This window comes from Harpia harpyja, unplaced genomic scaffold, assembly GCF_026419915.1.
Source record: "Harpia harpyja isolate bHarHar1 unplaced genomic scaffold, bHarHar1 primary haplotype scaffold_224, whole genome shotgun sequence".
NCBI classification, from domain to species: domain Eukaryota; kingdom Metazoa; phylum Chordata; class Aves; order Accipitriformes; family Accipitridae; genus Harpia; species Harpia harpyja.
In genome coordinates, this window is record NW_026293223.1 from 105,099 (window position 1) to 120,364 (window position 15,266).

At 63.5% G+C, this 15,266-nt stretch overlaps 2 protein-coding genes across 2 annotated transcripts; both read left to right on the top strand.

Moving 5' to 3' along the window:
• The first annotated feature begins 498 nt into the window (after positions 1-498).
• Positions 499-7,565, top strand: LOC128138274 (sushi, nidogen and EGF-like domain-containing protein 1). Its single transcript, XM_052779567.1, is given in 7 exon segments — positions 499-597; positions 1,789-1,919; positions 2,994-3,005; positions 3,007-3,282; positions 4,642-4,779; positions 6,934-7,182; positions 7,344-7,565. Coding segments are annotated over 7 exon segments (1,119 nt in total). The 5' UTR covers positions 499-506.
• A 3,093-nt stretch (positions 7,566-10,658) lies between these two features.
• LOC128138282 (FXYD domain-containing ion transport regulator 3-like) lies at positions 10,659-15,231 on the top strand. The gene is made up of 7 exons (XM_052779577.1): positions 10,659-10,757; positions 12,773-12,808; positions 13,279-13,302; positions 13,599-13,673; positions 14,627-14,657; positions 14,915-14,958; positions 15,085-15,231. The coding sequence occupies exons 1-7, from the start codon at positions 10,664-10,666 to the stop codon at positions 15,102-15,104; spliced, it is 324 nt and encodes a 107-aa protein (XP_052635537.1). The 5' UTR covers positions 10,659-10,663; the 3' UTR covers positions 15,105-15,231.
• The last annotated feature ends 35 nt before the right edge of the window (positions 15,232-15,266 follow it).

Here is a 15,266-nt window from a genome sequence, read left to right on the forward strand (position 1 = left end):
ACGGATGAAGGATGGGTGGATGGATGAAGGACAGACGGACACGTGGATGGATGGATGAAGGATGGATGAAGGATGGACGGACACATGGATGAATGGACGGATGGATGGATAAAGGATGGACGGATGGACGAAGGACAGATGGACGGATGAAGGATGGGTGGATGAAGGACAGACGGACACATGGATGGATGGAGGGACGGATGGATGGATAAAGGATGGACGGATGGAGGAAGGACAGACGGACACGTGGATGGATGGAGGAAGGACAGATGGACGGATGAAGGATGGGTGGATGGATGAAGGACGGACGGACACGTGGATGAAGGGACGGATGGATGAAGGACGGATGGACGGATGAAGGACGGATGAAGGACAGACGGACACGCGGATGAAGGGACGGATGGGGGAAGGCTGGACGGACAGACGGGGATGGATGACGGACAGACGAAGGCGGGACGAGCGCCCTTCTCACTCTGCCCCCCCCTCGTTCCTCCAGGCTTTGGCAGATGAAGGCTCCCTCCCTCCTCCTCCTCCTCCTCGGCCACGTGGAGCAGTGGGGACCCCTGGGGACGTGGGGGGCACCCATGGGACCTTCAGGTCAGTGGGGACGCCTGGGTGGGGGGGGGACGCCTGGTGACATGCCGGGGGGGGGCACCCGTGGGACCCCCGGGGTGACTGGGGACACTGGGGACCCCCGGGTGACTGGGGACACCGGGTGGGACCCTCGGGTGAGGGGGGACAAAGGGGGGTGCTTGGGGGGACTGGGGGGGGGGCACCCATAGTTTGGGGTCCCAGACCCATTTTGGGGGTTCCCAGACCCATACTGGGAGGTCCCAGGCCCACACCAGGAGGTCCCAGACCCATACTGGGAGGTCCTAGATCATCCCAAGGGGTCCCAGACCCATACTGGGAGGTCCCAGGATGACACTGGGAGGTCCCAGACCCACACCAGGAGGTCCCAGACCCATACTGGGAGGTCCCAGGGTGACACTGGGGTCCTAGCTCATCCCAAGGGGGTCCCAGACCCATACTGGGAGGTCTCAGACCCACACCAGGAGGTCCCAGACCCATACTGGGAGGTTGCAGGGTGATACTGGGGGTCCTAGATTATCCCAAGGGGTCCCAGACCCATACTGGGAGGTCCCAGGGTGACATTGGGGGTTCTAGATCATCTCAAGAGGTCCCAGACCCATACTGGGAGGTCCCAGGCCCACACCAGGAGGTCCCAGAACCATACTGGGAGGTCCCAGGGTGACACTGAGAGGTCCCAGGCCCAAACCAGGAGGTCCCAGAACCATACTGGGAGGTTGCAGGGTGATACTGGGGGTCCTAGATTATCCCAAGGGGTCCCAGACCCATACTGGGAGGTCCCAGGCCCACACCAGGAGGTCCCAGACCCATACTGGGAGGTCCTAGATCATCCCAAGGGGTCCCAGACCCATACTGGGAGGTCCCAGGGTGACACTGGGGGTTCTAGATCATCTCAAGAGGTCCCAGACCCATACTGGGATGGGTCCCAGACCCACACCAGGAGGTCCCAGACCCATACTGGGAGGTCCTAGATCATCCCAAGGGGTCCCAGATCCATACTGGGGAGGTCCCAGGGTGACACTGGGAGGTCCCAGACCCACACCAGGAGGTCCCAGACCCATACTGGGAGGTCCCAGGATGACACTGGAGGTCCCATGCCCATGCTGAAAGGTTGCCACCGGGGGTTCTGGCCCACCAGTGGGGTCCCAGTCCCCCGGCGTGGGGGGTTCCCAGTCCTCACCGTGGGTCCCCTCGCAGGTCGGGTGCTGTACCCCTTCGGATTGGAGGTCGGGGACGAGGCCACGCCCCCCGAAGATGACGGGATGAGCCCCGAGATCTTCCTCTGGGAGAACTTCTCCTTCTACGGCCAACGGCACCGCTCGCTCTACGTGGGTGCCGGAGGGGCGGGGCACCGCGGGTTGGGGTGCTACCGGTTGGGGACACCCGGGTTGGGGACATCATGGTTGGGACACCATGGGTTGGGGACATCATGGGTTTGGGGGACACCATGGGTTTGGGGACACCATGGTTGGGGACACCATGAGTTTGGGGACACCATGGGTTTGGGGACACCATGGTTGGGGACATTATGGTTGGGACACCATGGGTTGGGGACATCATGGGTTTGGGGACACCATGGTTGGGGACATTATGGTTGGGACACCATGGGTTGGGGACATCATGGGTTTGGGGACACCATGGTTGGGGACACCATGGTTGGGACACCATGGGCTGGGGACATCATGGGCTGGGGACATCATGGGTTGGGGACACCATGAGTTTGGGGACACCATGGTTGGGGACATCATGAGTTTGGGGACACCATGGTTGGGGACACCATGGGTTGGGGACACCATGAGTTTGGGGACACTGTGGTTGGGGACACCAAGAGTTGGGGACACCATGGTTGGGGACACCATGAATTGGGGACACCATGGTTGGGGACATCATGGGTTGGGGACACCATGGGTTGGAGACACCATGGTTGGGGACACCATGGGTTTGGGGGACATCATGGGTTTGGGGACACCGTGGTTGGGGACACCATGGGTTTGCGGACATCATGGGTTTGGGGACACCGTGGGTTGGGGACACCATGGGTCGGGGACACCATGAGTTTGGGGACACCATGGGTTGGAGACACCAAGGGTTGGGGACACCATGAGTTTGGTGACACCATGGGTTTGGGGACACCATGGTTGGGGACATCAAGGGTTGGGGACACCATGAGTTTGGGGACACCATGGTTGGGGACACCATTGGTTGGGGACACCATGAGTTTGGGGACACCATGAGTTTGGTGACAGTGTGGTTGGGACACCATGGGTTGGAGACACCAAGGGTTGGGGACACCATGGTTGAAGGCCACCACGGTTGGGGCCACCACGGTTGGTGCCACCATGGTCGAGGGCCACCACAGGAGACGGGCGTTGTCCTCACGGGGTGACGCTTGCTTCCTATAGGTGAACAACAACGGGGGTGGTGTCCTTCGGAATAGCGGTCCCCGAATTCACCCCCCAACCCTTCCCGTTGCCCGGTCCCCGCCCCTTCGTGGCCCCATACTGGGCCGACGTGGACACCGGACTGGGAGGAAACGTCTACTACCGACAAAGCCGGGAGCCGGAGCTTCTGGCCCGCCTCTCCCGCGATCTGGCCAATGCCGTGGAGCCATCCGAGCCGCCTCCCAAACCCACGTGGGCCTTCGTGGCCACCTGGTACCGCGTCTCCTTCTTCGGAGCCGCCTCCACCAAGGTGAGACGTTGGGGACGTCGAGGTTGTTGACCGTCTCGGACGGCAACGGTGGTGGCCTCCCATCGCCGTGTCGCGGTCAACCGTCTTGAACGTCAACCGTCTTGAACGTCAACGGTGGTGGCCTCCCATCGCCATGTCACTGTTGACCGTCTCAAACGTCAACGGTGGTGGCCTCCCATTGCCGTGTCACCGTCGACCATCTCAAACGTCAACGGTGGTGGCCTCCCATCGCCATGTCACTGTTGACCGTCTCGAACGTCAACGGTGGTGGCCTCCCATCGCCATGTCACCGTTGACCGTCTCGAACGGCAACGGTGGTGGCCTCCCATCGCCGTGTCACCGTTGACCGTCTCGAACGTCAACGGTGGTGGCCTCCCATCACCGTGTTGCCGTTGACCGTCTCGAACGGCAACGGTGGTGGCCTCCCATTGCCATGTCACGGTCGACTGTCTCAAACGTCAACGGTGGTGGCCTCCCATCGCCGTGTCACCATTGACCGTCTCAAACGTCAACGGTGGTGGCCTCCCATCGCCGTGTCGCCATTGACGGTCTCAAACGTCAATGGTGGTGGCCTCCCATCACCGTGTCGCGGTCGACTGTCTCGAACGTTGACCGTCTCGAACGTCAACCGTCTCGAACGTCAACGGTGGTGGCCTCCCATCGCCGTGTCGCCGTTGACCATCTCGAACGGCAATGGTGGTGGCCTCCCATCACCGTGTCACCGTTGACCGTCTCGAACGGCAACGGTGGTGGCCTCCCATCGCTGTGTCGTGGTCAACCATCTCGAACGGCAACGGTGGTGGCCTCCCATCGCTGTGTCACTGTTGACCGTCTCAAACGTCAACGGTGGTGGCCTCCCATCGCCGTGTCACCGTTGACCATCTCGAACGTCAACGGTGGTGGCCTCCCATTGCTGTGTCGCCGTTGACCGTCTCGAACGTTGACCGTCTCGAACGTCAACCGTCTCAAACATCAACGGTGGTGGCCTCCCATCGCCGTGTCACCGTTGACCATCTCGAACGTCAACGGTGGTGGCCTCCCATCGCCGTGTCGCCGTTGACCGTCTCGAACGTCAACCGTCTCGAACGTCAACGGTGGCGGCCTCCCATCGCCGTGTCACCTATTCGGGGACGGGGACACGGCGGGATGTGGGGGTGGGCTACAAGGACGCGGGGACACGGGGCTGGAGAAGGGGACACGGGGTGGGGACACAGAGACGGCGGAGAGGGACGCGGGGGACGACACGGAGACGGACCTAGAAGGTGACCGCGGGGCGGGACACGGGGATGGCGACGGAGAGCCGGGGATTCCGGTGCCGCCGGTGCCGCCGGTGACGTCCCTTCTTCGGCCTCGCCGCAGGTGAACACCTTCCAGGCCGTGCTGGCCACCGACGGGGCCACCTCCTTCATCATCCTCAACTACGGCGACATCCAATGGACAACCGGCATCTCCAACGGCGGCGACGCCCACACCGGCCTGGGGGGAATCCCGGCGCAGGTGGGTGGCGGGGACGGAGGGGACACCGGGGTCCCCATCGCGGGACCGGGGGTCGCCCGCCTGGGGGGGGGGGGGAGGAGGGCAGGAGGCCGGGGCGGAGGAAAGGGGATTTGGGGCGGAGTTAGGGGGGTTGGGGGTGGAGTTAAGGGGTTTGGGCGGAGTTAAGGGGATTTGGGGTGGAATTGAGGGGGTTTGGGGTGAGATTGAGGGGATTTGGGGTGGAATTAGGGGGGTTGGGGGGGAGTTAAGGGGATTGGGGCGGAGTTAAGGGGAATTGGGGCGGAGTTAAGGGGGTTGGGGCGGAGTTAAGGGGATTTGGGGCGGAGTTAAGGGGATTGGGGCAGAGTTAAGGGGATCGGGGGTGAAATTAAGGGGATTGGGGGTGGAGTTAAGGGGTTTGGGCAGAGTTAAGGGGATTTGGGGTGGAATTAAGGGATTGGGGTGAGATTAAGGGGATTTGGGGTGGAATTAAGGGATTGGGGTGAGATTAAGGGGATTTGGGGTGGAATTAAGGGAATTTGGGGTGAGATTAAGGGGATTTGGGGTGGAATTAAGGGATTGGGGTGGAGTTAAGGGGATTTGGGGTGGAATTAAGGGAATTTGGGGTGAGATTAAGGGGATTTGGGGCAGAGTTAAGGGGATTGGGGCGGAGTTAAGGGGAATTGGGGCGGAGTTAAGGGGATCAGGGGTGAAATTAAGGGGATTTGCAGTGAAGTTAAGGGGTTTGGGCAGAGTTAAGGGGATTTGGGGTGGAATTAAGGGAATTTGGGGTGAGATTAAGGGAATTTGGGGTGAGTTTAAGGGGATTTGGGGTGGAATTAGGGGATTTGGGGTGGAGTTAAGGGGATTGGGGCAGAACTGAAGGCAATTTGGCCAGAGTTAAGGGGATTTGGGGTGGAATTGAGGGAATTTGGGGTGAGATTAAGGGGATTTGGGGTGTAATTGAGGGAATTTGGGGTGAGATTAAGGGGATTTGGGGTGGAATTAAGGGAATTTGGGGTGAGATTAAGGGGATTGGGGTGGAATTAAGGGAATTTGGGGTAGAATTAGGGGGTTTGGGCAGAGTTAAGGGGATTGGGGGCAGAGTTAATGGGATCAGGGAAGGATTAATGGGATTTGGGGTGGAATTAAGGGGATTTGGGCAGAGTTAAGGGGATTTGGGGTGGAATTAAGGGGATGTGGGGTGGAATTAAGGGAACTTCGGGTGAAATTAAGGGGATTTGGGGTGGAATTAGGGGATGTGGGGTGGAATTAAGGGAACTTCGGGTGAAATTAAGGGGATTTGGGTGGAATTAAGGGGATGTGGGGTGGAGTTAGGGGGTTTGGGTGGAATTAAGGGGATTGGGGGCAGAGTTAAGGGGATCAGGGAAGGATTAAGGGGATTTGGGGTGGAATTAAGGGGATTTAGGCAATTAAGGGGATTTGAGGTGGAGTTAAGGGGATTTGGGGCAGAATTGAGGGGATTTGGGGCAGAGTTAAGGTGATTTGGGGTGAAATTAAGGGGATTTGGGGTGAGATTAAGGGGATTTGGGGTGGAGTTAAGGGGACTGGGGCACAATTGAGGGGATTTGGGGCAGAGTTAAGGTTATTTTGGGTGGAATTAAGGGGATTTGGGGTGGAATTAGGGGGTTTGGGCAGAATTAAGGGGATTTGGGGTGGAGTTAAGGGGATTTGGGGCAGAACTGAGGGTGATTTGGGCAGAGTTAAGGGGATTTGGGGTGGAATTGAGGGGATTTGGGGCAGAGTTAAGGGGCTTGGGGAAGGATTAAGGGGATTTGGGGTGGAATTGAGGGAATTTGGGGTGGAATTGAGGGGATTTGGGGTGGAATTGAGGGGATTTGGGGCAGAGTTAAGGGGATCGGGGAAGGATTAAGGGGATTTGGGGTGGAATTAAGGGAATTTGGGGTGGAAGTGAGCGAATTTGGGGTGGAATTGAGGGGATTTGGGGCGGAATTGAGGGGATTTGGGGCAGAGTTAAGGGGATCGGGGAAGGATTAAGGGGATTTGGGGTGGAATTAAGGGAATTTGGGGTGGAATTAAGGGAATTTGGGGCAGAACCATGCTTCCTCCCCCCCCGATGTCCCTGTCCCTCCCCCTCCGGCCCCATCCTACCCCCCCCCCACCCACCGTGTCCCCCCCCCCCCACGACCCCAGGCCGGCTTCAACAGCGGGGACGGCGTGCACTACTACAACATCCCGGGCTCGCGCTCGCCGGCCGTGTTGCGCATCGGCCGCAAAAGCAACGTGGGGATTTTGGGGCGCTGGATCTTCCGCGTGGACCAGTTCACGGCCACCGAGGGACCCCCCCTGGAGACCCCCGGCACCCCTTCGCCCCCCCCCCCCAACCTCGCCAACTCCCACCCCACCCGCGACCACCGAGGAGAAGACGTACCTCTGCGGGTGGTGAGTGGGTGACCCGCGTGTCTGGGTCCTCGCGGGGGGGGGGGGGGGCACCCAGATATGGGGGTCCCCGAGGGTGGGGGGACACCTGGGTCCCTCGAGGGGTCGGGGAAGGGAGGGGGCAGTTGGGGTCCCCTAAAATCCCTCCTTTCCCCCCCCCCCAGAAGAAGGACACGCCCGCCCGGAAGACGCGTACCCGTGAAAACACCAATAAAGACTTGCCGAGCAGCGCGTGCGTGTGCGTGCACACGCGTGTGCAAACCGTGCACGCCGGGACACGCGTCTCGCACAGGCGGCACCCACATCACGCGACAGCCGGTGGCACCAGCACCCACCCTGCATTAAAACCAGTGACACCAGCACCCACCCCGCATCCCAACCAGTGACACCAGCACCCACCCCGCATCCCAACCAGTGACACCAGCACCCACCCCGCATCCCAACCAGTGACACCAGCACCCACCCCGCATCCCAACCAGTGACACCAGCACCCACACCACGCTACCAGTGACACCAGCACCCACCCCGCATCCCAACCAGTGACACCAGCACCCACACCACGCTACCAGTGACACCAGCACCCACCCCGCATCCCAACCAGTGACACCAGCACCCACATCACGCTACCAGTGACACCAGCACCCACCCCGCATCCCAACCAGTGATCCCAGCACCCACCCTGCATTAAAACCAGTGACACCAGCACCCACCCCACGCTACCAGTGACACCAGCACCCACCCCACATCACAACCAGTGACACTAGTACCCACCCTGCATTAAAACCAGTGATACCAGCACCCACACCACACTACCAGTGACACCAGTACCCACTCCGCATCCCAACCAGTGACACCAGCACCCACCCCGCATCCCAACCAGTGATCCCAGCACCCACACCACACTACCAGTGACACCAGCACCCACCCCGCATCCCAACCAGCGACACCAGTACCCACCCCGCATCCCAACCAGTGACACCAGCACCCACCCTGCATCCCAACCAGTGACACCAGCACCCACATCACGCTACCAGTGACACCAGCACCCACCCCGCATCCCAACCAGTGACACCAGCACCCACACCACGCTACCAGTGACACCAGCACCCACCCCGCATCCCAACCAGTGACACCAGCACCCACCCCGCATCCCAACCAGTGACACCAGCACCCTATGGGGGGGGTGGGGGGGTGGGAGGGGTCGGACACCCCGTGGCCTGTGTCCCTGGGTGGGGGGGGGTGTAACGGGGGGGTGTCACTGGGAGACCCCACGGTCAGGAATGTGTCCCCCCCCCCCACCCAAAAGTTCACCCACCCAGGCGTCCGGGTGTCCCCACTGTGACCCCACAGTGGGTGGGGGGGGGGTGGCACCGGCTTCAATGGGACCCTTGTGGGGTGACAGCCGGGGGGGTCAAGGGGGGGGTCAAGGGGGGCACCCAAGTGTCCGGGTGTGGGTGGGAGAACAAGGAGCCATTCAGTCCCTCCGGGTGGGGGAAGGGACCTGGGTGGGGGGGTGGGGGGGGGGGGGGGACGCAGCTCTCGTTGAGCACCCTGGGGGCACCCAGGCGGCCGGGGAGGGGGGCTGGGAATGTTGGGGGGGTCGAGGGGTCTGTGGGGGCACCCAAGGGTCTGGGGGGGGGGGTCAAGGGGTCCGTGGGGGGACCCGGGAATATGGGTGGGGGGGTCAAAGGGTCCGTGGGGACACCCAAGGGTCTGGGGGGGGTTCAAGGGGTCCAAGGGGGCACCCAGAAACCTGGGGGGGGGGGTCAAGGGGTCCGTGGGGGGGCTCAGAAATTTGGGTGGGGGGGGTCAAGGGGTCTGTGGGGGCACCCAAGGGTCCAGGGGAGGGTCAAGGGGTCCGTGGGGGGACCCGGGAATATGGGTGGGGGGTCGAGGGGTCCGTGGGGGCACCCAAGGGTCTGTGGGGGGGGGGTCAAGGGGTCCGTGGGGGACCCGGGAATATGGGTGGGGGGGGTCGAGGGGTCCGTGGGGTCACCCAAGGGTCTGGGGGGGGTTCAAGGGGTCCAAGGGGGGACCCAGAAACCTGGGGGGGGGGGGGTCAAGGGGTCTATGGGGGCACCCAAGGGTGCGGGTGGGGGGTCAAATGGTCCGTGGGGGGACTCAGAAATTTGGGTGGGGGGGTCAAGGGGTCCGTGGGGGGTCCCAGAAACCTGGGTGGGGGGTCAAGGGGTCTATGGGGGCACCCAAGGGTCTGGGGGGGGGGGGTCAAGGCGTCCATGGGGGGACCCGGGAATATGGGTGGGGGGTCGAGGGGTCCGTGGGGTCACCCAAGGGTCTGTGTGGGGGGGGTCAAGGGGTCCGTGGGGGGGCTCAGAAATTTGGGTGGGGGGGTCGAGGGTTCCGTGGGGGCACCCAAGGGTCTGTGGGGGGGGGGTCAAGGGGTCCGTGGGGGGACCCGGGAATATGGGTGGGGGGGTCAAAGGGTCCGTGGGGACACCCAAGGGTGCGGGTGGGGGGGTCAAAGGGTCCGTGGGGGGACTCAGAAATTTGGGTGGGGGGGTCAAGGGGTCCGTGGGGGGTCCCAGAAACCTGGGTGGGGGGTCAAGGGGTCTATGGGGGCACCCAAGGGTCTGGGGGGGGGGGTCAAGGCGTCCATGGGGGACCCGGGAATATGGGTGGGGGGGTCGAGGGGTCCGTGGGGTCACCCAAGGGTCTGTGTGGGGGGGGGTCAAGGGGTCCGTGGGGGTCACCCAGAAAGCTGGGGGGGGGGTCAAGGGGTCCGTGGGGGGGCTCAGAAATTTGGGTGGGGGGTCGAGGGGTCCGTGGGGGCACCCAAGGGTCCGGGGGGGGGCACCCAGGCGAGGGGACGGGTGACAGCACCTCACCCCCCCCCCCCCCCCCCCCCAGTGAGCCAGGGTGGGGGTGACTCTTGCCACCTATGGTCCCGCCCCCCCCAGGTGTAGCCCCGCCCCCCCAGGTGTAGCCCCCGCCCCCTCCGGTGTGGCCCCGCCCCCTCCTAGGTGTGTTCTTCCCCTGTTTTGCCGTGGTGGGAAGGTGAGTAGGGACACCCAGGACACAGGGGGCCCTTGGGTGGGGGGGGGTCCCTTGGGTGGGGGGGGTCCTTTGGGGGGGGGGGTGGGTCCCTTGGGTGGGGGGGGGTCCCCGGGGGGGGTCTCCCACCCACGTGGGTCCCCCCTTGCAAAGGCAAGACCCTCGAATTGAGTAGAGGGCACCCAAGTCTCCGGGGGGTGTGTCCCCCCCACCCACCCAAAAAAAAGGACCCACGTGACCAGGGCACCCATGTCCCCCCCCCCTCAGGGTGTCACTAGGTGCCCAGGACCCCCCCCCCCCCCCCCGAAGGGATCCCAGCGTTCCAGTTCTCCCAGTAACGCCCCACTCAGGAATCCGCCGTGACTCACCCCTCCCCTCCTCCCACCCCCCGCACTGGGTTTACTGGGAGCGTGGGGGGGAGGGGGGGGGCGCACCCTCACCCCCACCCTACACCTCCCCCCCCCCCCCCCGGATGTCTGGGGGTCCTCAGGAATGCTCCCCCCCCCCAGGGTTCAAAGGTCACAAGATGGCGTGGGACAACCTGAGGGTTGTGGTGCTGCTGGCAGGTACTGGGAGGAACTGGGGGGGGGACTGGGAGGGAGCTGGGGGGAATTGGGGGGGACTGGTAGGGAGCTGGGGGGAATTGGGGGGAACTAGGAGGGAACTGGGGGAATTGGGGGGGACTGGGAGGGAACTGGGAGGGAACGGAGGGGAATTGGGGGGGAACTGGGAGGGAATTGGGGGGAACCGGGGGGAATTGGGGGGAACTAGGAGGGAACTGGGGGGAATTGGGGGGGACTGGGAGGGAGCTGGGGGGTAATGGAGGGGAACTGGGAGGGAATTGGGGGGAACTGGGGGAACTAGGAGGGAACTGGGGGGAACTGGGGGATCTGGGAGGGAATTGCGGGAGCTGGGAGGGAACTGGGGGGAATTGGGGGGAACTGGGAGGGAACTGGGGGGGTAATGGAGGGGAACTGGGAGGGAATTGGGGGGAACTGGGGGGAATTGGGGGGAACTAGGAGGGAACTGGAGGTAACGGAGGGGAATTGTGGGGAACTGGGAGGGAATTGGCGGGAACTAGGAGGGAACTGGGGGAATTGGGGGGGACTGGGAGGGAATTGGGAGGTAATGGAGGGGAACTGGGAGGGAGCTGGGGGGGTAATGGAGGGGAACTGGGAGGGAATTGGGGGGGAACTGGGGGAACTAGGAGGGAACTGGGGGGGAACTGGGGGATCTGGGAGGGAATTGCGGGAGCTGGGAGGGAACTGGGGGGAATTGGGGGGAACTGGGAGGGAACTGGGGGGGTAATGGAGGGGAACTGGGAGGGAATTGGGGGGAACTGGGGGGAATTGGGGGGAACTAGGAGGGAACTGGGGGGAATTGGGGGGGACTGGGAGGGAACTGGGAGGTAATGGAGGGGAATTGGGGGGAACTGGGAGGGAACTGGGGGGAACCGGGGGGAATTGGGGGGAACTAGGAGGGAACTGGGGGGAATTGGGGGGGACTGGGAGGGAATTGGGAGGTAATGGAGGGGAACTGGGAGGGAGCTGGGGGGGGTAATGGAGGGGAACTGGGAGGGAATTGGGGGGAACTGGGGGAACTAGGAGGGAACTGGGGGGAACTAGGAGAGAACTGGGGGGGAACTGGGGGATCCGGGAGGGAATTGCGTGAGCTGGGAGGGAACTGGGGGGAATTGGGGGGAACTGGGAGGGAACTGGGGGGGGTAATGGAGGGGAACTGGGAGGGAATTGGGGGGAACTGGGGGAACTAGGAGGGAACTGGGGGATCCGGGAGGGAATTGCGGGAGCTGGGAGGGAACTGGGGGGAACTGGGAGGGAACTGGGGGGTAACGGAGGGGAACTGGGAGGGAATTGGGGGGAACTGGGGGAACTAGGAGGGAACTGGGGGGAATTGGGGGGAACTAGGAGGGAACTGGGGGATCCGGGAGGGAATTGCAGGAGCTGGGAGGGAACTGGGGGGAATTGGGGGGAACTGGGAGGGAACTGGGGGGGTAACGGAGGGGAACTGGGAGGGAATTGGGGGGAACTGGGGGAACTAGGAGGGAACTGGGGGATCCGGGAGGGAATTGCGGCAGCTGGGAGGGAACTGGGAGGGAACTGGGGGGTAACTGGGGAGAACTGGGGTAAGTGGGAGGGAATTGGGAGGGAACCGGGCATAACTGGGGGGAACTGGGAGGCAACTGCGGGAGCTGGGAAGGAATTGGGGGGGGAGCTGGGGGGAACTGGGAGGGAACTGGGGGGTAATTGGGGGGAACTGGGAAAAACTGGGAGGGAACTGGGGGCAACTTGGAGAGAACTGCGAGGCGGAACTGGGCAGAACTGGGAAAATTGGGAGGGAACTGTGGGAAACTGAGGTTAATTTAAGGGGTAACTGGGGGAAACTGGGAGGGAATTGGGGGGGAACTGGGAAGAAATTGGGGGGGAATTAGGGGAACTGGGAGGGAACTGGAGGTTACCGGGGCAGAACCGGGGGAACTGGGAGGGAACTGGGGAAACTGAGAGGAACTGGGGGGCACTGGGTCAGCTGAGTCTCCCCAGCTGGTTTTTGCTCTCCCCCCCAGTTTTGTCCCTGGCGAGAGGGAACCCTCTCACCCCCGGTGAGTGACTGGGACAAACTGGGACAAACTGGGAGGGGGGAGGGCCTGTACTGGGAATGGGAGGGAGTTGGACTGGAATGGAGGGGTCATACTGGGAGGGGGGGGGGTCATACTGGATGGGGAGGCGTCATACTGGGTGGGGGGGGTCATACGGGGAGTGGGGGGGCCATACTGGGAGCAGGGCCATACTGGGAGCAGGGGAGCCATACTGGGAGCAGGGCGGCCATACTGGGAGTGGGGGGGCCATACTGGGAGTGGGGGAGCCATACTGGTTGTGGGGAGGAGCCACGCTGGGAATGAGAGCTATTCATACTGGGAGTGAGGGGGTGTACTGGGAGTAGCGGGAGGTCATACTGGGAATGGGAGGGGGCGATACTGGGATACGGGGCGGGTCCATACTGGTGTCTGCCCCCCCCCCGGGGGGGGGACCCAGGTGTCCGTGTTCCTCTGACTCCTCCCCTCCCCACCAGATGCCACCAGTCCCTTCCAGTATGGTGAGTGGGATGCGGGTGACGGGGGTGTCCCCAAAAGGGGTGTCCCCAAGGGGGGGGGGGGGGACAGGGGTGTCCCCAAGGGGGGGGTGACAAGTTTGTCCCCAAGGGGGGGGGGACAGGGGTGTCCCCAAAAGGGTGACAGGGGTGTCCCCAAGGGGGGGGGACAGGGGTGTCCCCAAAAGGGTGACACGGTTGTCCCCAGGGGGGTGGCAGGGGTGTCCCCAAGGCGGGGGGGGGTGACAGGGGTGTCCCCAAGGGGGGGGTGACAGCGATGCGTCGTGTGTCCCCCCCCCCAGACTGGCACCGCCTGCGCGTGGCGGGGCTGGCGGTGGCCGCCGTCCTCTGTGTCATCGGCATCATCGTCCTCCTCAGTGAGTGTCACCTGGGGGGGGGCCCTGTGTCACCTGGGGGGGGTCCCTGTGTCACTTGGGGGGTCCCTGTGTCATTTGGGGGGGTCCCTGTGTCATTTGGGGGTCCCCGTGTCACCTGGGGGGGGGGCCGTGTCACTTGGGGGGGTCCCTGTGTCATCTGGGGGGGGGTCCCTGAGTCATTTGCGTGTCCTAGTGTCACTTGGGGGGGTCCCCGTGTCACTTGGGGGGGTCCCTGTGTCATTTGGGGGGGTCCCTGTGTCACCTGGGGGGGGTCCCTGTGTCATTTGGGGCGTCCCTGTGTCACCTGGGGGGTCCCCATGTCACTTGGGGGGGTCCCCGTGTCATTTGGGGGGGTCCCTGTGTCAGCTGGGGGGGGTTCCTATGTCACCTGGGGGTCCTTGTGTCACTTGGGGGGGTCCCCGTGTCACCTGGGGGGGTCCCTGTGTCACCTGGGGGGGGTCCCTGTGTCACTTGGGGGGGTCCCTTTGTCATTTGGGGGTCCCTGTGTCACCTGGGGGGTCCCCGTGTCACTTGGGGGGTCCTTGTGTCACTTGGGGGGGTCCCCGTGTCACTTGGGGGGGTCCCTTTGTCATTTGGGGGTCCCTGTGTCACTTGGGGGGTCCCTGTGTCACCTGGGGGGGGGCCCTGTGTCATTTGGGGGGGTCCCTGTGTCAGCTGGGGGGGGTTCCTATGTCACCTGGGGGGTCCCCGTGTCACCTGGGGGGGGTCCCTGTGTCACCTGGGGGGGTCCCTGTGTCATTTGGGGGGTCCCCGTGTCACTTGGGTGGGTCCCCATGTCACCTGGGGGGGGTCCCTGTGTCACTTGGGGGGTCCCCGTGTCACCTGGGGGGATCCCCGTGTCACCGGCGGGGGTCCCCAGGGATGTCCCCCGAGGGGGGGTGACATGCGTGTCCCCCCCCCCAGCACCCGTCACCTCTTGTGTCCCCTTCCAGGTGGGAAGTGCAAGTGCCGGAGCAAAGCCAGGTGGGACACGGGGGGGGGACACTGGGGACACGGGGGGGTCATTGGGGACACGGGGGGGACATTGGGGACATGGGGGGGGGACATGGGAGGACACGGGGGGACATGGAGGACTTGGGGACATGGGGGGACATTGGGGACACGGGGGGACACGGAGGACTTGGGCACACAGGGGGACATACGGACATGGGGGGGGACAAAAGGGGGGGGGGACATTGGGGACATCGGCGTGTCACGGCCCCCTTTGACCCCTCCCGCAGCCACCGCCGTCCCCCTCCGGAGATGTCCCACCTCGTCGGTCCCGGTAAGTCCCCTCCCTGCCACCCTGGGGCCACCCATGGGGCCGGGGGGGGGGCACCCATGGGTGCAGGGGGGGGCACCCATGGGGTCCGGACACCCCCTGACACTCCCCCCCCCAATCTCTTTGCAGGAGCCACCAGCACGTGTTGAGGTGTCCCCACGTGTCCCCAACCCCGGGGGGGACCCCGGCATGCCGGTGACACGCGGAGGAGGGGGGGGAGGGAGGAGCGGGTTTATTTGGGGGTGGACCCCCCCAAAAAATCCAAGAAAAGGGGAAATTAATAAAAAAAAAAATATTAAAAAAGGTAAATT

Excerpts from the sequence above, each read along its gene's own strand:
- LOC128138282 (XM_052779577.1), top strand. The coding sequence starts at position 10,664 with ATGTCTGGGGGTCCTCAGGAATGCTCCCCCCCCCCAGGGTTCAAAGGT. Across the intron at positions 12,809-13,278 it reads AGGGAACCCTCTCACCCCCG|ATGCCACCAGTCCCTTCCAG; the intron begins GTGAGTGACTGG and ends CCTCCCCACCAG. Across the intron at positions 14,959-15,084 it reads GTCCCACCTCGTCGGTCCCG|GAGCCACCAGCACGTGTTGA; the intron begins GTAAGTCCCCTC and ends ATCTCTTTGCAG.